The following is a 23221-nucleotide window of genomic DNA, read 5'->3' as shown; positions in this document are numbered from 1 at the left end:
TGTGTCGTCTCTTGAGCAACACTGATTTCGTTCTCGTGCGTGTCGTGACTATCCCACTGGTGGCAATGAAAGCCTGACTTGTGGCATCCGCGGTAACCTTCAGAACCACTTATTTGATGAAAACAACGGTCCTGCCGACCGGCGGTAAGAAAAGCCCTCCGCCCGTTGAAATAGTCCCCTTCCTGAAGAGACTGAAGCTCCTCTTCATCCGGTTTCACAACCAGGTTCGCTATCTGTCTGAACACGACACTGTCCGTGAGCACGTTTTCCGTGTCTAGCCAAGGCATCGAGGCCCGACATAGTTGGACAAGTAGCCACCGCACTCGCCTAACAGAGCACTGGTGAGGCAGTAAACCCTGTTTAATGCAGGGCTCAAACAGATCAAGAAGCGGAGCAATCTGTTCTGTTTTGGAGGCAGTCCTAACGAATGAAAGGTAATGCTTTATCACCACCAACTGAAGGACTACGTTCAACTGTGCAGTGGAGTCCGGGCAGGTCGCGCGGTGGGTAATCATGGAATCCTCACTGAAGTGCTCGTCCTGACACCCGGACGTGGGTCTCGCTAATGCACTCGTCCCTGGGGAAACAAGCTCAACCCACCTCCCAGCACCACTCAGCATGGCCACCACCCTGCGAGCAAAAAACAGACAGCGAGAATGAACTGAAGCCACTGACCAAATAGTCTTTAAGTAAAAACATACTTATCCACCTACGTACACTTTACGCCCAGTTATTTTNNACGGAGTTAGCCGATACTTTTTACACTTAGACTGCGAAGGCTTGTGCCCGCCAGCACACAAGCGGCAGTTGACAAACCTCATCTCCTAAGACTGATCACCTGTATCCCAGAGGGTAGAGAAACACAATGTACAGAAAGAATAATCTACCTGCACATAGATAAAGGGGGAACACAAGAAGAGACGGGGCACTGATCTGACTGGCAGCAAACATGTCCAAGGTGAGTTAAGAAGACCCGATAATCACACCCACCTTGTCCTGCTGCTCCGCATCCCTCTTCCCGCCACCTGCCGGTCGTGTTGGCAAAATCCGGTAGCTCGGAAAAAGTACACACGAGTCTTGTTATACACCCCCGACCACAGGGCAGAACTCGGGACACTAGACGGGAATACGCACGCATACAGGGACAAGAGACGACCGACTGCACTGCCCAACCCGTGTTATCCTTGATGACGTCTCGGCTGCCGCTTCAGGCTGTTGCCCCGCTTTGTGGGCCGCCAGTGTCCCACCCCGCCACCCCACCTGCTTCTTCAGCAGGGATGCACGAATGCCACCTTGGAACAATCTCCGCTTTTGATACAAGTGCTCCTGAGCACAACGGCACGACGCTGTACGTATCCATCTATCTTTAATCTATCTATCTATCTTTTGGTGGAGATCGGTCGACGCTTCCTATGACCACCGTTTTCTCTCAATAAAGCGAAGTGCAACGCGACCACTCAGAAACACTCTATGGAAACGCTCTCTATCAGAAACCCACCCTGCTGCGAGTGGTTCATCACCTGTACAAATCAGAAAGGATCACGCCGACTGTCTCCCTGACCATGGCGAGCTCGAGATTTTCACTGACGAGCAACCCAAACACCTCTGCTTTCTTCTCTGCTTTTCCCTGTTTCCCAGCATTCATCTCAGTTTGGGCCTTAGTTTGCTCTTTGAAGAAGGAACTTCCGGCTCCACTCCCAGTCCAAGCTGCCCTTGATATTCTCTCCGTCAGTTCACCAATATCCAATTCAGTAGCCCTCGCAATGCGCTCCAGAGGGGTCAACAGAGCGCACCCCTCACAGGTAGAGAGCACTGCGTCAGGTCTGTTTTCGGCCTCCTGCCCTTCCTCCTCTCCCTTCAGCCGGACTTCTTTCTCATTTGCGCCTTTGCCCCCTACTTCGTCACCGTGCTTCTCGCCCTCTCTATACCCTTTGTCGCAAGTCAGAGATCCTGCCAAGCTTCCTGAACTGTCCCCTTCGCAGCCCTTCTTTCCGCAGGTTTGCGAACCAACAACGCACACGTCTTCGGTCCGCTCATCAGCTGGCCCCCCCAAAATCTTCTCTTTTTGAATGAAACTTGTGCCTGCCCCACTTACACCTGCAGACGGAGTATGCTGTACTCTGTCATCGATCGCCGACCGGACCCGCATATCCAAGGCCCCCGCCTGCTGGGCTGGAATGATTGTCTCGGGGGCACCCCACTGCACTGGGTGGTGTCGATGCTTCACGCTGATGCCTTCGTGTTTCTCAGCTGCTCGACGCGCCTGAACCGCCTTTAAGTAGGCATTTCTGAAGAAGACCAACAAAAGCAATGCCGTCGATCAGTTCCTTTTAGACTATGCACAGAAAAACTGGAACACTCACACTAAAGAACCCGGCTCCCTGGCGAAAGCGGCTCTCTGTTCCGTGGACAGACAGAAACCCACGCCTCTCAGCCTCTTCAGGAACAAAATCCAGTTGCACACGAAAAAGGCCCAAGTCACCACACGAAAAAAATGTGATGCCAAGACACTGAACATAGTGAAGACACAGAAAACCGCTTGACTTCTAACGCAAGTTCACACACCTTTGCTCCACTGCTCCTCTGCAAAAGCCGCGAATCGGTAATGCATCTCGGTGTTTCAAGGAGGTACAAGACACAGGGGGAGTATGATCTCGAACAAAAAAGACAGGAAGAACCCAAAGCCATACACTCCCGCACCGCCTCCATCGCGAGAAACATCGTAAACTCCTGAGTTCCAGACATTCGGCAACCCGCACCTGACGGCGTAAAATGCTTACTTGAAGCCGTGTTTCTTGACTGTAAAATATCTCCGTGTTCGCTTGCCCTGTATATGCCAGCTCGCAGCCCAAGCCTTGTAGTTTCCGTCTCGCTTGTAGTAGACCCCGCCGATCTTAGGAAGCTTGATCCGCTTCTTCTCAGCGTTTCCAGCTGCTGCGGCATCCAGCAGAGAGTCTTCATCAGAGAAACTCTCATACGCGTCTGCTACTATAGCGTCTATAGCCAACGGGGAGAGCGTCTCTTCATCTCCCGTCTCGGCTTCCTCGGTTCCACGGGCTGAGAGTCCCAGAGACCCTCGAAGAAGGGCCAGCTCCTCTTCAACCAGCAGCTCTTCTCCGCACCTCCCGTCCCCGACTTCACTCTCTGCAGGACTTACAGAGCCGCTTTCCTGGTTATTTTCCATCGAGTCTCGAGTCGTGGTGATCTCCAGATGCTCATTACTAGTGGAAGAACCACCAAAACGACGGATTCCTGTCGGAAGGAAACCGACTCTCAGGTCCAGCGATAAAGGATCGGAGGAGCGGTCACAGGTGGACGCGAAACCGGACTGCGGCATGAGCGACGGCGACCTTCGGAAAGGCAACAGCAAAAAACCAGAAGCGTGTATTCTGCGCCCTAACGAACGGGGGCCACTTTCGCACTAAAAGCATTGACGACAAAACAGGGGCGAACACATGGAACCCCAAAACCCCCGAGGCAGCTTAGCTGATCGCGAACCTGCTGGGCACACTGATGATGTCTCCTCAGCGGTCTGCCCAAACGTCAGCCCGCTGACGATGCCCACCGTCCTCCCTTACGAGTACGGATACACGGAAATACTCAGAAGAAAATCAAATGAGTGTACCAAACCGTAGACCGTAGGCTGGCACGGTACACCACGAAGCTGCCTCTGTGGGAAGGCCTTTTGCAGCACTTACCCTGCGTCTTTATCTTTGTGCGTGACGACGCACTCTCCCTCGCCTTGTGATTCTTTCCTTCTTGCGTTCGAAATTCCACTGTCTCCAGCAGGCTGATACACGGCATCCTCCTTGAAACCACACCAGTTCCACTCGTGTTCAGCCAGTCCCATTTTCTTCCCTGCAGCCCACTTCCTCACACTCGACCACGACGACCCCCCGTTTAACCACGTGAATACGTTGTACAGTTGCCTTCTGCGGCGCGGTATATCTGAAGCTACTCGTGGAGCAGCAGACATGACCTCTAAAGCCGAACTAGGGCGCCTCTCTGGGTCGTAGAAAAAAAAAGCTGGAAGAGGGTGCTGCTTCACCAGAGCAATGGCACTCTGCCGAGCTCCTTCGAATCCCATCTCACAAACGGGAAACTGCCTCCTTCCAACACGGCCCAGGAGAGGTTGAATGCTGTCTGTCGAAGAGGCCGACTCGCCCTGGACAGGAGGAGGACAACAATAATGCGCTACCCAGCACCTTCCTGCTGCTGCGGTACGAGCGTACGTCACACCAAGAACTTCTTCGTACTCCTGAGGCAAACCAAGCGCAACAGGACCGTTGACGAAGTGACAGGGATACTCGCACCTCCGTTCACACCGACGAGAAATAACAACGCATATCTCTTTGGGAAAGTGCGCGGTAACAAGTGTATAATCCTCCTGATGTGTAACAGCCATGCTATCAGGAATTACAATACCCAAGACGTCGAGAAGAGCTCCGACAAAAAAGCTCTTATTCCCATACAATTATGCTAGGGGGTACATTTCATCTATTTTCTCGAGTATCCACCTCACAGGAGAATGATTATCTATTTTAACGTGACATACTGAACATCTTAATCGTAGTGCATAGCTACGCGAGCCCAACACCAGAAGCAACCTACTGGAATGTGCGGATAGTCAATGGGCTCGTCTTCGACCTTCTCCGCGTCTCGACGAACACAAACCGCAAGAGCCCAAGCCTTGCGAAAGCCAAGGCGCTTGACACCAAACCATTCGCGATTTTTCTTTTGTTGGGAGTGCCACTGACTGATCCAGTACAGACCCTTCCTATCAAAGCAAACACCTGATGATACCACAGTGAGAAGACATTCTTTTCGCGTTGAGAAACAAAAAAAATCCGACAACTTTCTTAGTCACTAATGACCAACCTGGCTGACTACGTTGAAAACACTACGAGTGACAGTGCATCCATCCCGTTGCCATCCGAGACCATCTGCTGCGCCCTTTCTTCATCTCCCGCAACTCCGCACCGACCTATCGAACCCCGAACTGTCGCAATTGTCGAGCAGGAACCATTTAACTTCTACAAAGAAAAGCTACCCCCCCCCAAAAATCCCTCCACCCTGTTGCGAAGCGCACCGAGCAGAACACCTCTCTACCAACCTTCCCGAAGACCGCCACACACAACACACAAAGACGGGCACACGCAAAATACGTTTGCACACGAGTTGCATTCCGAAATAATAGTCACCGAGCTTTCTCTGTACGTAATAGCCGCTGCTGACCTGCTTTGACGCATATATCGTAGTGAATGCACGCACCCAAATGAATGTTGAGACTGTGTCGTGCTTCGGTGCAAAGAAAGACTAGGCTGAGTATACTGATCGACAGAACGGGCAAAGCACAACGGCTTCAGAGCTCTTTGTCCTGACAACTCCGGACGAAGACGGAGCTTTTTCTTTTCTAGACCCCCACGGGAAAGCTTGGGCTGCTTTCAAAGCGCAGTCCGGAAAGCTTGCCGCAGAAAGTCCAGACGGCAACGAAAGAATGGAAAGCTATTGTCCCCGAACTCCCCTTCGACACTTCCGCCTTACCTCTGACTTTCGGGACTTGATTGATAAGCGCCATAACTTCATCGAGATCAGCAGCCTCGAAATCCAAGTTATCCAGGTGGTTCATCAAATCCCAGTCCTCCTTCGTCAGCCGCAGCACTACGTCGTCAGTTCCCACGTCGCCAGAGAAGGAATGAATCTGTTGCCGCTTGCCTCCTTTGTCCCAGCTTCCCGACCCATCGGAGACTGCGACTCCTTGCCTATTCTTCTCGAAGCTGGAAGAATGCCCTTCCTGAAATTTCCTTGGGACCTTCCCCAAATCCTCCCAAGCATGGCCACCAGCAGCGGTACCAGCTCCCGGAATCCAGCCTGAAGCACGGCCAGTCGAGAAATGTGAGCACGTCGCCGTCCCTTCTGCCCCTCTTCCCGTGGACACCCTCTCCTCGGCTCCATTTTCTCCAATCCTCTCAGTCCATACCGCTCCCGTGTCCGAATGATTCCCAGCTGAACCTGAGACTGCGAAACTGCCCCTTTTTTCCATCGATCTCTTCCGCAAAAAGTCCTCACCTCTCACTCCTGACTCAAGCGGTACTGAGGAGAAAGTCTTCTCTGGGTTCCCCTCGTCTTCTCCTGTCATTTTCGGCCGTTTCTTCTCAAAGACGGACGAGTGCCAGCCATCGTCAGGAAGCCTTTTCATTGTTGGCAACACCTCCCTATCATCTGAAAAAGATGATAACATTTTCCTCTCTTCGAAGCCAGCCTGCGCTGTCTGCCTCTCCATTTCAGGCGCGTCCCTCAGTAAGGCTTCGAAATCTGAACTTGCACTGCCGGCTCTAACAACGAAAGACTTCTCTCCGGCTTCAAAGAGCTTCGGGCACCTCTTTTGGCTGCCGTCTTCACTGTGTGACACCGAGAAGGAAGACTCGCTTTCGCCGGAGGATCGAACACACGTGCTATGGTCTGCTTTGTTTGACGACATGCTCCTGCCCGGCCGAAGAAAAGACTGTCGAAAAAACTGGCGGAGGAGTTCTTGAAGGCTTTCCTTTTTTGCATAGCAGACGGGTGCCTGGGGGTGATTCGGAGCCTGCTCCCCCCGACTTCCCTTGGAACTCTTCGCCAGTAAGGCCTCAGCCAACGAACGGAGTGCTTGCATCCTGCCCTCCCGGCAAGGCAATGCGTCATCCGTGGCTTTTTCTTCCAAACAAGAGCTGCACGACGCAAGAAATTCTTCCCCTAGGCCGGAGCGGAGTAACGCAGAGACCGAGGCTGCCAGGGCATTTTGGTAGGACGAAGGTGGTTCGTCCCCATCATTCCCACAGAGTGATTGTTGTGAAAACGCCGCCGCCTCATCCATCTGTTCCCCTCTCTCCTGTTCGGACGGTGCTGAAAACAAACCAGAGCCACGAGCGCGGTTTGTGCCGCCCTGCTCCCCTCCTGTCGAAGAAGCTACGCCGCTGCTCTCTTTGAAGCCGCCCAACAGAAGTGCCTGGCAACTTTCAGCACCTTGAGAAGACGGAGAGGCAGCAGTCGACGACGACGGAGCCGCCGCGCTGTTGCTCTCGGAATCACAGTGCGAAGAAGAAACAGGAACAGCGTATCTCCGAAGATTCGGGGTAGGGAGACCCGTCGCAGCCTGATCGTATAAACTCAGCCGCATGCGGATTGCACACTCTTTTGCTCTTAAGAAACCGTATTTCTTTATGCTGAAGCAACGTTTGTACTGTCGCACACCTGCACACAACACAACAGGGCATTCTCCTAACAATCCAGTTTTGTGCGTGAAGAAACCGGCGACCATTCCCTCGCTAGGCCATACCTCCCGCACACCTTAATCGAGGGCACCAGACCCGACTGGCTGGTCCTTTCTCATACTGCATGACCGGGTTGTTCACCCGGCACCAATTTACCGGGCCCTACGTGAAAACCTGTCAGAGTTCTCCCTTGGCCCTGCCGCGTACGTCACGTGGTGACCGCAGCAGCGCTCGTCCTCGTGAACAGTCATAATTCGCCGCACGGAAAGCGGTATAATTGCCTACGCTCAAAACGCACATAGTTACGGCTGGTAACGACTGCACATTGATTCTTTCATACCGTCATTCCAGGTGGCCAACCAGGCTCTGTCTCTGCAATCGTATCGCACACCCGGAACCCGGCAGGTCGTGTCTCCAGGCGGAGGACGGGGGGGCTTGGGCTTTAACTTCTGGAAGGCTGCCGGAGCGGGCGAGCACACGGTTCCACCGCCTTCCACTCTCTCCTTTTCGAGGGCCCTGCACTCAAACGTGTAACATGCAGAGCACTGTCGGACGGCTCCGCAAGTACTCCGCCATTCTCGTGGATAGAATTCAGCTCCGCACGCGTGCACACGACAAACAAGCACCACCTACAGCCCGCATCTCGAGTGTGCGTCTTCCACGCGCAGTTACTGGAGCTCGTCGGCGGTCGGTGCGCGTCATCTACGTACAAGCAGCCGAAGCACAGACATAGGTAGGGTGCGGGTGTTGCTGTACACCCAAGCGCCTGCAAACGAACCTGGAAAAGACGGTGCCTGCAATCCGCAGCCCGCCTCCATGCGCAGAGGTCGGCAAGTCACCCGCAGTTTTCCTGATCCCGTCGGCATCGGTTCGCCCTCGAGGCGAGTCGCCTTCCACAAAACGGATGGGGGGTCTACGAAACTGGTGACGGTCATTGTACCAGCGGAGGGCAATGAGTTTTGCACGTTCAAAACCGAACTGAGCGACGCTGAATTTCCGGTGAATCTGGAAGTGTGGACAGAGAAGAGGAGTTCCGGAGATATAAACCCTCTCGCTGAAAAACGCTTTCCAGACAATGTATCGATCCGCGAGCGCAACCGAAGCCAGAACTGCTCCCTGGACAGACGCATTACTCGAGACGAGTACCAGCAGTTCCTGGAAAACCGTGAAACCACCGCGCCACTAGCGTACAGAAGAAGAATTACTCACAGACGTACCTTTAATCGAACAAGAAAAGTGTCCGGACTGGTATGATGACGCAAAAAACATCTTGCACGAAGGAGGACTGCCGTACTATACTGCAGCATCTGAACCCGCTTTACTGGCGACCACGATCACCCACTAAAACGAGAGCTTCCAACCGAGACTGGAACCCCCCACAGAAACCCTTCTTGACAGCGGGAATCCGTGCTGAGCGACTACAACATAAACGCGGGAGTCATTATAGACCATACACAAGTGACAGCGCCACCCACCTTCGGCCTTGTGAACCCGGCGAGAATCCGAGCAGATGTTGCTCCACTCCACGGGGTCGTTAGAGGCTACTTCGCACAGGCAGCTAAACTGTTCAACCTAGCACCACTGCACCACAAGGAGAGCACCGTACGCTGCGATGCCAGATCTATGGCCACCTTCCACCTCCGCAGTTAGAAGCACATATCTTTGACAGCAGATACACTCTCCACAAGTTCTGCTCAGCAGCTGTGCGTTCCAAACCCTGGTGGCTCACCACGTATCCCCTGTACTCTTCTTCGCTCGCTGCCACCCAGTACCCTGCCTCGCCAGCTTCGCCGTCTCCTAGCCCTGTGCCCAGTTGTCTCATGAAGTAGAGGCCGCGGCCCCTAGACCAGAAAAGAGGCTCAGCACCCTTTGGGAGAGTACAGGCGGCATCGTCCCCCTCTTCCTCCTCTCCACCATCTCCCACAGGGACACTGCGCTGAGGCGGGGCAATCCTCAACACACCTGTTGAACTCTCCATAGCCTCCTGCACGTCCGCCAAACTGCAAGGCAGTGGCTTCTGCGGGGGGGGCCTGCCAAACGCGCATGTCTCCCGTCTCTCAGGAACCGTCCAAGAGTGACGAGGCGAAGAAACACAAGAAGACGACGAAGAGGAAGTGAGACAACCGGTAGCACCACAGGTGTCCCGCTCAGCTCCCAGTAGTGCGTCTTTGAGCAGATCCTCCTCGACTGGAGCCTCCGGAAGAAATAGGGCATTGTCCGGAAGCTGACGTGGGGTGCTGTGAAGACGCCGAAAGCTTTGCACGGTGTCTGCGGACATTTTTGACTCTCCTTGATGTATCATCCTTCGCTCTCCTTTGAGATCTGCAGGGAAAAAGTCGAAACCTCCCCGTTTCATAACATGTCTACATAGAAGGCGACCCTGCCACGAGAACGCGAAAGTAGTGTCCTTCGGGCGCCCCCGCCTCAGACTCCCCCAGGGTCTGTCTTCTCGTACAGATTTTTTCTCTCTTCAGTGGACAAAACCTCCCAACAGTGAGTGCTGCGGAAGAGCCACTGCCTCTGCGGACGCCTTACCTGACAAAAGGGTCCGGTCTCCTCGTAGTCTGCTGTCCGGTAAGGGCGTTGCCTCTGTTTGGCGAGAGAGTTCCCCTTCCATCGCGGAGCTTAGGTCCCCTGCCTTCTCGAGAGCCGTCACCGAATGTCACATAGGAAAAAATCGCCGAGTCCACCGGACCTGCGAGCACACCAAACAAGCCCCAAACGCTACTCATCCTCTTGATTGGCGGCACACATTTCATCACCCGCGCTTTGCCCGACTCGTGGACTGAGTACGGAACCTCTCAGGTAGTACGAAGACACCCATCTCCTAAGCATTCCGCTGTATATCTCTTCCAGTGTCAGCTCACTCTGGGCTCCGCCTGGTGGATGCAGTTTTCCAAGCAGTGGCGCCTGTGACTGTTGCTGCCACGTAATACGCTAGCACCAACAGTCCCTCCCCGTCCGGTCTATGGACCAGCCGCAACAACTGTCCACGACGGCAAAACCCTCCGCTCGGACGCGCGTACGGCAAGTCAGTAATCTCCGGTTACGGGTAGTTGTGATTCCTGCGCCACCACCCCGGACCGACGTTAGACTGGTACAGCACCTGGTCTGGCACGCGCCCGCAAACAAACTGATCTCCACTGGCCGCTGATCGCGTCCTACGCGTGATGGGACCGCGCCGATGCAGAGTTAGCAAGGCTTCTAAAGCACGGTTCGTCAGCATTACCCTTTCAGTCCGCTTCACGACTGCCGGCAATCTCTTGGCACACGCCCACTTGGCTACCCGACCTCTCACCCCAAGCCACCGCCGCACACGTGGACTTGAAGAACCGCACAGTCGAAGCCGTTCTGATGAAACATCTAAGAAGAATCATGAACGGTCTGCAACGCAACGAGAAAACAGGCGACGCCCTCGAGGACAGAAACTGCAGCAAAGGTTTTTCGCGAAGGTGCCAGAGGCGAGGACGGAGAGATATAAAGCCGCATCTTCACTACCCCAGGAGGAAAAATGAAAGGAAACGATTCTCGGACTCATCTAAGTACTAGATTTAGCTCTTCACACAGCGTCGAAGCTCTCGTGGTCAGGCATGAAGGGTTGAGAGGCATGTTCCCTACACACGAGACTGGAAGAAGCCACTATGACTCCTGTGAGACTCATAATAATAACCAAAGAGCTCGAGCACGTGCCTAAAAAACCTAACTGGGAAAACGACGAGCGACAACAGCTAGGAGACTCCTCGAAACTGGGGAACTACGGCGACATAGAGTCCGTCGCACACCGCGAGGCTGGACCGTTGAACAGCCTGGCACCAAAATGAGTCGCGCTGATACTTCCTCGGGTAACCACCGGAAGACAAAACAAAAAAATCCAAACCGGGAACGCGTTACAGATGACAGGATAACGCTTTCCAGGACGTGCCTGAGCACTGTGACACCTTGCAGACCGGCCTCGGACACGCCAGCAACCGCGTCCAGTGTACGGGCAACGGACGCGTTCAACTGTCGCCACTGCCGCTGCAACGCTGGAAGCGCGGGCACCCTCTCTCCTCCCCGGGCCGCGAGACAGAACCCGAAGGTCTTTTTCCTTCGGACCCGAAACGAAAAGATGTACCGTGCAGAGGTCATGAAAGTACGATGAAGGGCACTTGGTTTCGTATAAAGTCGTAGTCAGAAGCCCGCATTCAACGGCACCCTATCTGACGGCGCGGACTTCCAGAAGTTGGGGAGCTGTCGCGCTTCTACTCTGCTGGCGTGCCTCCACTAGCAGCCACCGCCTTGCCCAGTGCCACGCCACAACAGGCGTCGTGGAAACTCTGTATCGCCACAGACTGGCGTGAAGGGCCGAAGGTGCGCCGATCGCCAAGGCTGTGTCCTGAAAGGCCTAAAGATAACAACGAGGAAGAAGCCACGGAAGAAGTGCGAACTCGCCAGAAGGGGGGGAGACTACTGCGTCGCAGATTGTGCAGGGGGCGGGGGGTGCCCTGCGGCTGCCACGCGCCCTGGGCGACCGTTAGGTCAGCGCGGCAAGGAGCTTGCTACTGAGCTGCTGCGCCGCGAGCGCAGTGGTCGGCGGTGTCGCCTTAACCGTCTCTTTTGTCGACCCGGATCTTGGCGATATACGATCAGGTTCTCGTTGAGCAATACCAGGCCGCTGTAGCGTCTGCGGGCTGGCAGACATTCCCAGGCATCTGGTGGGAGGGATCGCTCGTACGGTGGAATTCAGTCTAGCCGTTCGGTGCGTCGTGAACCGGGCCCGCCCGGAGCTACGATCCTGTCGGGGCATGTGTCTGCACACCGGCACACCCAGCACTATTTCAGAATTGGTCCTCCTGATGGGTCCTGCTAGTGCTGACTAGACAGAAGGCAATATTCTACCAGCGACGAGATCTTTCCGACCGAGGACACCGTCGTTTCATGCTGCTCTCGCGCCTGCATGAAAGGAAGGCGATAGCAGTCTGCCGAGAGGTCACCCGATCATGGCGTCACTCTCCCACACTTACAGAGTCACGGTCAAGGGCTCCTTATAGGCCCCTTCACCTGTTGACACCCTTTAGTGGCGCTCAGCCCTGACAGCGAATGCGGCTCCACTCGGCTTGCTCAGGAGCCTGCGGGCACGGGAGGCCTCCCGACTGGAGGACAGAAGGATTCTGGAATTTCGCCTGCCGCTCAGTTAACCAATCAAGATACCTTTCTATACGGAGTCCTGCCGCATCGCCTGAAGAATAACTGTCAACTCGGCGCATGAAATACGGTAGCGCTGTGTCCTAAACTTGTCAGCGTTATTTGTCGTGCGCCCACGCAAGGAGGTTCGACAAGCTGAGGACCAGCGACGTCGCTTAAGTGTGCCGAGGATACCCTGTTCGAGCACCCACAAGAACGTCGTTTCCGGTATCGGGGCATCTTCTCCCAAATTTCACTCACTGGGGCAGGTGCTGCGCGGCAGCTTCAGCGCAGTCTCACAGGCTGTCTCTGTAGACAACGTATGGCAGCACTTCCAACCAGCCGCTATCTTACCCTGTCCCCGCTCCAGGTTCAACTTACGGCCGCGCCAGAAATAAGCCGTCTGTGTTGACTCGCAGGACTTTCACTCACGTCCAGGGAAACGGTTTTGAAGTGGCATAGCATTCGCATCAGCACCTGCATAGCTCACGGCTTTGTCAGCGAAGTGAACGACGAACTGCGTTGCTGAAGCGGGGAAAACGAAAAACACTGCACCCTCAACCAACGTACAGCAGCAGTCGACAAGTGGGACTGGCGACTTGCCGAGTAATCGAGAAGCCACGGCACACTCTCTACCACGCCTCCTCCGTATTCTGTCCGCGGCACCAGGTCCTGCGAATCAGAAGGATGAAGGACGCTTCTCCGGCCCCACGATCCATACCACTCTAGAGCGGTGGCAGACTGCATTAAGTGTTCGGGAAGTGCCCGGCATAGCAGGCGACGACAATCCGGCAATGCGGCCAAACCGTTCCTCGCTAGAGTTGAGTAACGGGACCTGCTTCCCCACCCCCGCTCACCCTTCCCCTGCTCAGGTCTCCTTCGCAGCGGCGGCATGCAGCTGCGGTATGTTACTAATCTTAAGCTCTGCATGGAAATGCCACTATCCTTCAACAGTGGAGAACAGGTGCAACCGCGTCGGCGTCGATGCTTTCGTGGACAAAAGGGATTCTCCGACCAGAACTTCCAAGTGGCTCCAGAGAGGCGGCACAGTTAGCAAGATGTTCGTCCACCGTGATTGCCAGTAAACGCACTCGAGTGACGCCACGATGTGGAGGCCCCGCGCAGTCACATTGGCTCATCTGCATTTCCAGTTTGACCGCGCCTGTCTGAGAGAACTCGGAGCGCCTGTGACACGGGAGTAGGACAACCAACAAACACCAAATGGAGACTATACGTTTTCCTAGATTCGATGCCAACAGACATGCCCTTCATTCTGTGCAGTCCTCCTCGAATAACATCAGTCCAGTTGTATACGGCACGCTTAGTTGTTGGACTGCTGGACAACCATGAGTTCTCAGCTAGCCATGAAGACTGTCCAGCGAGCTCCCTCTTACTCCGGACGCATGACGCCCCGCCTCTGAGACACCGGCGCCACTGACGCACGGCGTGCTACTATATATGTACGCAACAGCGCGCAGCCCCGAATACATGGAGCTGTCCCTAGACCATTCCGCATGGGCCGTGCGAATGTGGCGCTGCAACCGAAACCTGGCATCTTTCACGTGTGAACGACACTTGCGTGCTAGACGCGGTTACCCTAAGCAACACTAGCCTTTGGAAGCCCTTACAAAAATTGCCGCTTCCCTAGCTACGGGGTCTGTCGGGTCCAAGTTTATGAAGGAAGCAACGACTGGAACCGCTGAAAAACATAAAAAAAAGGAGGGAGCAACGACGGCGGAACAACACAGCCGAAAACCCAGAAGAAAAGCCCTTCAGATCCACAGAAATCACTTTCCAAGCAGGACGTCTTCATGTAGTCACCGCGCTGGTTTCTCTCCCACAGCGTTCACTTGAATACTTCATAGCCCGTAGCGGTGCTTGCACAGTACACCTGGCATTCCATCACTACTCTCCTTATAGCCAACAACACGAGGTTTCAGATCAGCCGCAGTGACGAAAATCGACACAGGAACAGACTAAAAGAGAGAGCAAGAAAGATATCTTCAAGACTTCGCACCAATCACATGCTGAACTCCCAGAGGCACCCACCAAGTAAAGAGCCGATACTGGTGCTTCAACCGGGACACGATGGAAACATAACCAGTCAAACTCTCCTTCAACAACGTACCCCTGCACAATTGGATCGCATTGTCTCAGTACCACAACTCTTAGCAGTTTTGCACACCGAACACGTCACGCATCGAACTCTCTCCGACGCATACTCCCTCGCCAAGCGCGCCCCAAAGCCTACATAATGACCTGCCTCCTAGTGTGTCGTGGGTACCTACGGCCGGTAGCCCTGACGCTCTCGACCGCGGTGCCCCACAGGAGCGCTATCGAGATCACTACGCAGTTTTCGGATAAAGCCGCGGCACGAAGTCTCAGCTACGGCGTTGGTGAGTGATGGGCATGTACTGAGTCGAAGGAACAAAAACATGCCAAACCTCTCTATAAGGAGTGTGGAGTAATTTTTGTCCTAGGACGTTGAGAGCATATTTTGCGAATACAGTTTCTCAAGAACGCAGCCTGCTCTTCTGGCGACGCTTGATCACGCGTACCGATGCGCCGTATTCAGGCACAGTCTCACTCGCAAAACGCCCAGGAGCGGAACACGGGCAACGCTTCGTAGAATGGTCATCCGAACTTACCATCTCTGCGCAGAAGGGCTACGGCCTTTCCCCCAGGAGGTAAAAACGCGAGAAGGCTGGCGAGCCCCCTGATTGTCACGCTGTTCACGATACTGCTCTGCAAGAGTGTGCTGATTTCTACGTCCCCGTATTCGGGCTGCGGGATATTGTCAGGAGAGCTTCCGTCAGACACAGAGAAAAGATATGTTCTACCGCTCGCTTCCTCTGCCTCGGCAGACTGGCATGCCCTGGAGTGATCAGCGCTTTCTGCAGCGGGCGTAGGCGCTGGCACAGAGCACCCGGTCGATATCGACAACTTCTTCGCCCTCCGACGGTCAGATTCACGTCCAACATAAGCCCTTGTCAGCTCCTCACTTCCGTCGTTTTTCGACTGTCCGGAGTTCTTTTTTCGCGCCTTCCACATTAGTGCTAAGAGTCTCCTCTGTTGGCTGAAACGCAGCAGGACAGTGAGACTGCGTGCTAAGCGAGACGCCTCTTGCTGCACCCCCTCGTTAGCAACAGAAGACGGACACGCAGCCGAGGGCTGACTGCCGTTCCAAGAGCGAGCCTCACCACTTTGGCAAAGTTGAGAAGTCTCTGGGACATCTTTCCCGCCCGCGATGTAGGCGGGACCCCGGACGCAATGCAAGCTGCGAGGAGACCCTGGGTTGCTTGAAGATGCCGGAGCAGAATGTAGCGATTCACCGTAAGCGCTCATCTTATTTGTACGAAGACCCGAGTGGCCGCTTCCGGCAGGCAAATTGCTCACGGGATACGAACTCTCCAACAGCTGTTTAGATTCGCACTCCGGCGAACAAGATGAGAACCCGTCCTGTCCACAACTCGAACAGCGTTTCTGCTCCTGTTCAGCACGGCGAGATCCCCGACTCATCTGACCCCTCTTGTTCGTCTCCGGTGTCATACATTCAGACAGAGGGCTGACCGCTGACACCTGCGCCAGAATTCGCATCAGCGCCGAAAACGTGCCGCTGACTCGACTCCATCCAGGCAGGAGACCCTCCGTGCTGTCAACAATTGATGCAGTGGCGGAGGAGCCCTTCACAACAGTCGCATCAGGAGTGCAGACATCCAGTTTTTCCTTGTCAGCCGAAGAACCCAAAGCTCCTTGTCGCTGGTCTTGCCGATCCTTGACTTCCGTGCGAGCCGAATGGGCAGAGCCGAAATCGAATGACTCCGTCAACTCTGGGTGTAAACTTGCAGGAAGGGGAACAGAAGGCGAAACGCTAGACAACCACCGCCGCACTTGTGAGGCAACAAGAAGGAGATCAAAAGGCGGCGCAACTGCAGTTATATCCTTCACACCAGCATCTCTAGCGTGCCTCTCCTTCGACACCGTTCTCCCTGTCGTGGACGAACGGCTGTCTTTCCTGTTTCCAGCTCCCGCGCGCTGAGAGCTTCCGGAAGTGCTTCCATTCCAGGGCGCGGGATAACACGAAAGCGAGGAGGCGCACGTCGCCGTGTCCCCGAGAACGTCGTCGGACGGAGAGGCAGAAAAAGACAGTAACGGGGAGGAATCACCATGGGAACAAGCAGGCTGCGTGTTGCACGGAAAATGGGTCACCGCTTTTGTCGCTTTACTTTCGGCAGGTACCAAGAGCTGTCCGTCTGGGTCACTCTCTCCCTCCTCGATAACACAAAAAAGGAAATCGAAGAACGACCCCCGTGACACTCTCGCTGACGGAGCTCGTGAGCCTAACCGAAGCGTTTGTTTGTCAGAAAGGCCTGTGCCGCACGTTCCGCTGAGCTTTTGCCAAAAACCACACCGGTCCCAGCAACCTTCCTTACTCCTAAGAAAGTGGTCTTGGAGCTTACAAAGCAGCATGCCGCCATCAATGGCGATGTGCACCTGGTGAGCGACGAAGCTGTAGAAAGATGCCGACAAGCTGAGAGCCTGCAGAGAAAGATACACCCGATCGCCACCACCGCGCCGGTGCGACCCTGCAGCGCTTGTAGATGCTTCTGGCAAGGCTGCCTATACTAACGACCGCTGATAAATGTGTCTACAAAATTCCCAAGCCGAGTATGCAGCAGTCGTTCCCTGAGGACTGCCCCCTCCCCAAGCAAGACCAGCTCCAAAAAGGACTCTTGACTGTCTACCGATCTCGCGGCCTTGAGGCGATTCAGGAATCACGGTACACAGTACACCTATCTGTGGCTCGAGGTTACTACCTACGCTGAATTGTTCGGTCACAGACGGAGTAGTTAGGGTCGTCACAGTTACGAGATCTCAGACGCGTTGTCACTCCAAAAGCAACACTACAGAAAGTCAATTCGGTAAACGAAGACCAGACGTGCAGGCGGCCGCTCGTGCCTGGTTGAATCTCCGTCAGCGCTCAGTACTACTACTGCACGAGAGAGCTTTCCATTCTTCGAAGCACCAAGACATTCCCCGGACTGAAGAGGGTGCTTAACCCGTACACACGTCTTTCTGGTCGTGATTCTGAAAGAAATCTGCCAGTCGACTTTCAGTAGCAGCCCGCTACAGTGAGTTCTTCGACCGGAGAAACATCCTCACCTCCTTTAGCTTCGCTCTCTTCCCACATCCTCCTCCGTCCTCCGCGGCTCCACGTGTCCCCCTGAGCAGCTGTCCCAGGCTTCCTGATGGCAGTACAACGTTTTCGTCCAGCACAGCCTCAAGAACCAGCAAAAGAAAATGCAGCAGAGTACTACGACCTGTGTGAGACAGTTTGTCCCGCAGCAGGTGTTGAACAAATGCCGCTCGACAGGGCCTCGCACAGTACGCATGGATGTCAGCCGGTGTCCGAGATGACTGCAATGCTATGTTTTCGACGGCTTCGAAGACTGTGCACCGTTGCACTCGTTCCGTTGCATTTTCGCTGCTACATTTATGGTCCTCAAGAACCAAAGAAATAACCTCTTCTGCAGCCTTCTCTTCGGCGTCTGTGGGCGGAGTCAGAAGAAGGATGGCGCACTGCTCGAAGGTATCTGCAGAGACGCGTGTTTGGACGTGTTCAAAAAAACGATAAAACCATCTCTCTCCTGGTTCCCTCTGAAACATACGAATAACGAATAGGACAGCCCACTCCGGACAGAAGACACCAGGCATCTGTCCACCCGGCCTCCTCTCACCGTTATTCTGGCCCCTTGCCCAGTTTACGCTCTCCCCGGTTTCGTGTTGCGTTGCTATGCCACGAGCCTGTGCAGGTGACCCAAGTGGGAGACCCATACGCGTCTTCTGGCGGGACTCAGCGTCCGCATGAGGCACAGCGCCTAAGGCCTGTCCCACGTGTGTCTGCTCCCTGTTTTCTCCACAGCAACCAGAGGCTGTACAATCTGCCTGCTGGGCAGCGATGGCATACAACACTGTTAGACTTTCGAAAAAACGAGGCTGATCGAAAGTCGGATGTTGTCCTTGGGGACCTGCAGTAGCTTCTGTAGAAGAATCTTTACATGCCGGTCTGGAAAAAAACACAGAGGTTGGCTGTTCAGCACATTCATCTGCATTGCCGTCACTCACAGAACTCCGTCCGCTTGTCCGATCAGACTTCCCATTTGGCATCGTGATTTTCGTGTGTTCTACCGCTGCGTCCCCACCGAGGGACCGTGCTGTGTGCCTCTGAGGTGCTCCGTCTTCCCCACTTTTGTCGGCGTTCCTATCGTCTTCCTGGAAGAGCGTGCTCAAAAGCATAAAGGCGGAATCAATGGACGGGGCCGTAAGCCCCAGAAGCAAGAGCCGGTGGAAGCACAATTTTTCCCGCACAAAAGTCCGAGTCCGTCTGTTTTTCACACACAAGTTACTTAGAAACTGAAGCAGCGACGCAGTGACTGCTCGGGCGTCTTTTGCCTGGTCCACATGGACTGATCTCGAAGAATGATCGACGTGTGCTGAGCCGCTGCTTTCTTTTTCTAACGTCCCTCCTTCGGCACGCTCCGAACCTTCTAGAGCAGAGACTGAGTCTCCTAGATGGTGAGGAACGCCGTTGACTAGATCTTTTTTCCCTCTGTTCCGTGCTCGAAAGGAGCAGCAACAGGTTGTTGCTGATAGGTGACTCAAGGCTTCGATGATCTGCGCGGAAGGTACCAGAACAGGTTCAGAAAGAAACGTCCAGAAGCGCTTGAACGCCGTCTTCACCTGCTGACGGAAATGCACGGAGTGAGCTAAAACAGACAGCTAAATTTCTCAAGCGTAACAATGGTATCTGGGGCAAGGTATTTGTCGGCAGCGTTGCCGAATGCGCCATCCAGCTAACGCCTCTGTAAACTCACACTTCAAGCCATACCAGTACACAGTCCGACACCGAAAAACTGTACGCAAAAGAGCCCAGTTGCTGTCCAGTCCACTGCGTGCCCGTTCGTCACAGCAAAGGTTACGACAGACAAATCTGAGTACGCTTTCACCGGGTAAAAGCAAACTGCAAACCAACACGCGGTTCAGCACCACGAAAAGAACATTTGTGAGAAAGAAGGGAGGATCGCACTTCAGTGCAGTTCACACGCAGTCGTGTATACCCTCACAAGGAAAAACACGGAGTGAGGTATACATATACATGCATTTGTCCATGATCGTCGTTGGGCTGCGTCACCGTCTTACTATGAGAAAATGATAGGTGCGATATCCGCAGTGTTCAGATTTCTACTGTCATCGCCAGCAGCTGTGCTCTTGGGCTCCAAGCGGCGGTCAGTTCCATAGGCTGGTGTGGTTCTGGAAGACAGAAGCGCTCAGCATCGTTCTCTACCTTGCTTCTACGCTCTCCCTGACAGTCTCTGGCGCGCCCCGTGGTTCCCCCTCGGAACACTACCCGCAGTTCCCACGGGGAGGCCACGTTTACGGCGTGAGCAGCGGGTGAGCCCAGTGAAATAATATATATAATTCAGACAAGTGGGCCGTCGGAGAACGCCGTTGAGAAAATGCTGTAAATGACATTGAGGCAGGCTCAGCATGAGCTACACATCGCTTGTCTGGTGCAAGTTCAGCCACGATTTGTTCTCACCAGATGGATATTGGCGAGGAAGAGGCTAGGGGCACCAAGCTCTAGCAGGCAGTTCTGGGTGTGCTGACCTTCTACGCACAGGTTCCTCAAGAGTCGGAGTATGAGAGAAGTCTGCGCTAACAGGCGCTGAGAGACGGACAAGATTGTCTGCGAAGACAGCAGAGACAAGGTTGCCTCCAGGGCGCTTGCCGGGATAGCCTCACCAGAAGGGAACAAAGGCGAGCGCCCTGTACCCGTACAATGCGGACGCGGCGGACGAGACTCATTTTTCTCCGTCCCCATGGAACAGGGAGGATCAGCCCCTGAACAAGATTCTGTGACCTCGGCGTTTTCCTGGCAAGGCAAAGCATCCGGATGAGACCCTGTCCCTTCTGCAGGGAAGCTGCCATCGGAGTCGGCTCTGCCTGTGGTCGCTCTTCTTCTGAGCACACGCTGGCACTGGTTTAGAGCACTGAGCACCGTCGCTGAAAGAGCCACCAAGTCTGACAACGCCGGTAGGCTGTTGGCTGTTGTCCGTCTCCACCGAGGGTCTGAAACCGAAGCCTACAAAACGCAGATAGGTGCAAACTAGCCTGGGGTCTCCCTGGATCATGGCGAAACAGAGCTTGACTCGAACCCACCTGTCCCCGGTCACGGGACGGGCCGCCAACGCCGAGAAACGCCCGCCTGACTAACAACCGAAGTCCTTCACAGCTCATATCGGTCTCGTACACTCAGACCATATCAAGTCTTGGACGCCAGTGCGAGAAGCCAGGTTCCGCCACCTCAGAGCGGCCTGATTCTCGGGGCTTTTTGGCTTCACGACTGTCCTACAGCCGACCCTCTTGCCCACCACTTTCGCTTCTCGCCTTCCACTCACCTTGAGTAGTTCTTTGATCCGCGGGCAGCCTACTGAATGAAGCGCCATCTCATCGAAAAAATCCTGAGCAGGCGGGGACTTCGGAGAGGAAGAAACATTCGCTTCAAACGAAGTTTCACACTTCGCGGCAGCCCGATCCATTCTTCCTCTCGAGGTCCCGCTGGAGTAATCGAGAGACGCCCACTGGAGAAGAGCGCTTTGCTTGGACAGAAAGTTCGCGCACACCGAACGATACGTTGTTTGTTCGGCCGCGCAGACAAACCCGATCCCAGTCTTAAGCGGCTGCTCCCGAACAGGGTTCGCCTTGAAGCGGCGTCGCTTCTAGCACACCGGCTCTGCAATAGCGGAGCCGGACTCAAGAGAATGCGAACCGCATCGCGAATCTCCACTACCGGCCGAGTGAGATCGGCAACAGAGGTAAATGCCTGGAACTCTAGCGGCCTCCAGCAACGACTGTGGCGCAACCCTGTGCTGCTCTGGCGAGCCAGTCCAGAAACGCGGTGAGTGCTTCTGGCTAACGGCGCTGGAGCACGACACTCTCTGGGCACACTGCATACCGACAGCGATGCGAGGCCCCATCCGCAGGAAAGCGGAAATTGCCCTCTAACACGGCGCAGAAACTGGGACTGTTCAACACCAGAATGTCAATCTGCGATCGCATGCGTTCGTCCCGAAAAAGAACGCTGGGGTATACTTCTGCTGGTGGCACCCGCTGGAGAACTTCATTGAGTAAAAGGTAGTCCAGGGGGGAATCGAAAACAACGAATGGTGGTTTTTTTTTTTTCTCTTCTCGGAGAGAGCTCGTGAGTTCCCTCAGTGGCGGCATGCCTGACACTTTACGTGTTTAGGATTTCCCGGAGAAGCCTTGGAAAGCTGGTCGGCAGGATTCACGACTCGCAAAGCATCCGGGTACTCTTCCACGGTGGCGTGTCTATATCCGGCGTGTGCGTGTTTTCTTCGCTTGGTTTCATGAAGAGTTGTTCGCTGTGGACGACGGTTGTTGGCACACTTTTTGTAGGAGCTGAGAAGTAGCACCCCAGCAAGTAAATTCGGTGAGCGTGTGTGTCCTTCCTGCCTCGTTCCAAAATGGCGGAGACAGCTGTGACTGAGAACCCCCGGGAGCCGTCAACGCTGCCAAACCGTGTGCCATCTTACAAGGACCTCGTGGGCCACAGTCTGAAAGCGACGTCCATGGACCACGGAATGCAGTACAGCTCCATCTACTGGGAGACCGGACATCGGACGTACTTGCCCTTCTGGGCCTCTCTCACGCAGAAGTTTTCGTGGAAGATTATGGACGACCAAGTAAGCCTGGCGCCCGGCAGTCCATGGTAATAGCAGGAAAGGTAGAGACTCGGCTGTGTTGGGCGCTTGGAAAAAACAATGGGGTGCCTAAGCTGGGTGTGACGCGGTTCGGTGCCTCGCATCTGTTTCACTCCGCCTGTGTTTTACCTTTTCCTCCGCTTTTCACCCCAGTACGCAGGCCAGACCGCTGCCCCTCTACCAGCATCGTCTGCATGCCCGGAGGGAGCATCCTAATATTTTTCTTGCCGGAAGTAGAATAGCAGCAGAAACTCAGGACAGCAGTGTGCGCTTTCAGATGGGTGGCCGCCGGTACGCTATGGGTGGCCGGCTGCGAGCTAGTAGGCGCTTGGACAACACGGCTGTCGTTCTCAAGAAGCTTTTTCATGATAAGGCATGGGTCCTTTTGAGTGTACCGGCAACCCTGAAGGCTTTCAGGAGCCGCTGACCGGATAATACGTTCGTGTCGACTGTCTGTTCAGATCCGGTCTGCCCTGGGGCTCCCCAAGCCGGTGACCGCGGAGCCTTTCGTTTTCGCTGCAGCCACACCGTATGTCCGGCGGTATTATGGAGATCAGGATATATCAGTTCCGGTGCGACTGAGAGCCCCCATGCATTTTGCCTTTGTCCCGGCAGGCACACGGGTTCCGTGGAGCGACGTCACGGAAAGCAGCGCGCAAGCCGCGGCCTCGAGAGGTGCAGCCGCCACGGCGTTCCGAGCGGTTCTTGAAAGCGCGTGGAAATGTGATATTGACAAACAGCTTTCGCGTGAAGTCGGGCCCCCTGTGGGTATGGCCACGCGCCCCTGCCAGTCGGTGACTTCTGTTCAAAGATGCCCAATCAACATAGAATAACAGTGGCCAAGGACTTGCAATAGTGCCTGCGTGTCCATGTGTAGGCACTCGAACTCGGAACGCGGTTTCCAATAAAAGACCGGAGTTCGATGCGACAGTCGGGCGGGCCCCCACTCGGCCGCAAACTGAAACGGAGCACCGGGCCTACCCGGAGCCTCATGTACGTACAGGTGCGAATCGCCGTGTCCCG

The 23221-nt window shown here is 54.8% G+C and overlaps 2 protein-coding genes across 2 annotated transcripts; one reads left to right on the top strand and one right to left on the bottom strand.

Annotated features, from left to right (window-relative positions):
- Positions 1 to 505: 505 nt before the first annotated feature.
- Positions 506 to 21498, bottom strand: CSUI_000869 (ap2 domain transcription factor ap2xii-1; the record flags this gene model as incomplete). Its single annotated transcript, XM_068061076.1, has 16 exons — positions 20876 to 21498; positions 20017 to 20559; positions 17580 to 19091; positions 15065 to 16955; positions 14045 to 14115; positions 10483 to 13601; positions 9789 to 9948; positions 8983 to 9575; positions 8032 to 8258; positions 7594 to 7769; positions 5545 to 7233; positions 4612 to 4793; positions 3699 to 4258; positions 2781 to 3350; positions 1521 to 2288; positions 506 to 630 (listed from the first exon to the last, which is right to left on the bottom strand). Coding segments are annotated over exons 7-16 (4971 nt in total), but the record flags the coding sequence as incomplete, so codon positions are not given.
- Positions 21492 to 23067, top strand: CSUI_000868 (uncharacterized protein). Its single transcript, XM_068061075.1, has 2 exons — positions 21492 to 22180; positions 22660 to 23067. Exons 1-2 carry the CDS (start codon positions 21962 to 21964, stop codon positions 23029 to 23031), a joined length of 591 nt encoding a protein of 196 aa, XP_067926949.1. The 5' UTR covers positions 21492 to 21961; the 3' UTR covers positions 23032 to 23067.
- Positions 23068 to 23221: the final 154 nt, after the last annotated feature.

Source organism: Cystoisospora suis (genome assembly GCF_002600585.1).
Source record: "Cystoisospora suis strain Wien I chromosome Unknown contig_342, whole genome shotgun sequence".
NCBI lineage: Eukaryota > Apicomplexa > Conoidasida > Eucoccidiorida > Sarcocystidae > Cystoisospora > Cystoisospora suis.
This window is presented reverse-complemented; position numbering and strand designations above follow the sequence as displayed.

Bases quoted from the DNA above. Each gene is read 5' to 3' on its own strand.
- CSUI_000868 (XM_068061075.1), top strand. From the start codon at position 21,962: ATGGCGGAGACAGCTGTGACTGAGAACCCCCGGGAGCCGTCAACGCTG. The intron at 22,181-22,659 runs GTAAGCCTGGCG...CTGTCTGTTCAG, and splicing joins GGAAGATTATGGACGACCAA to ATCCGGTCTGCCCTGGGGCT.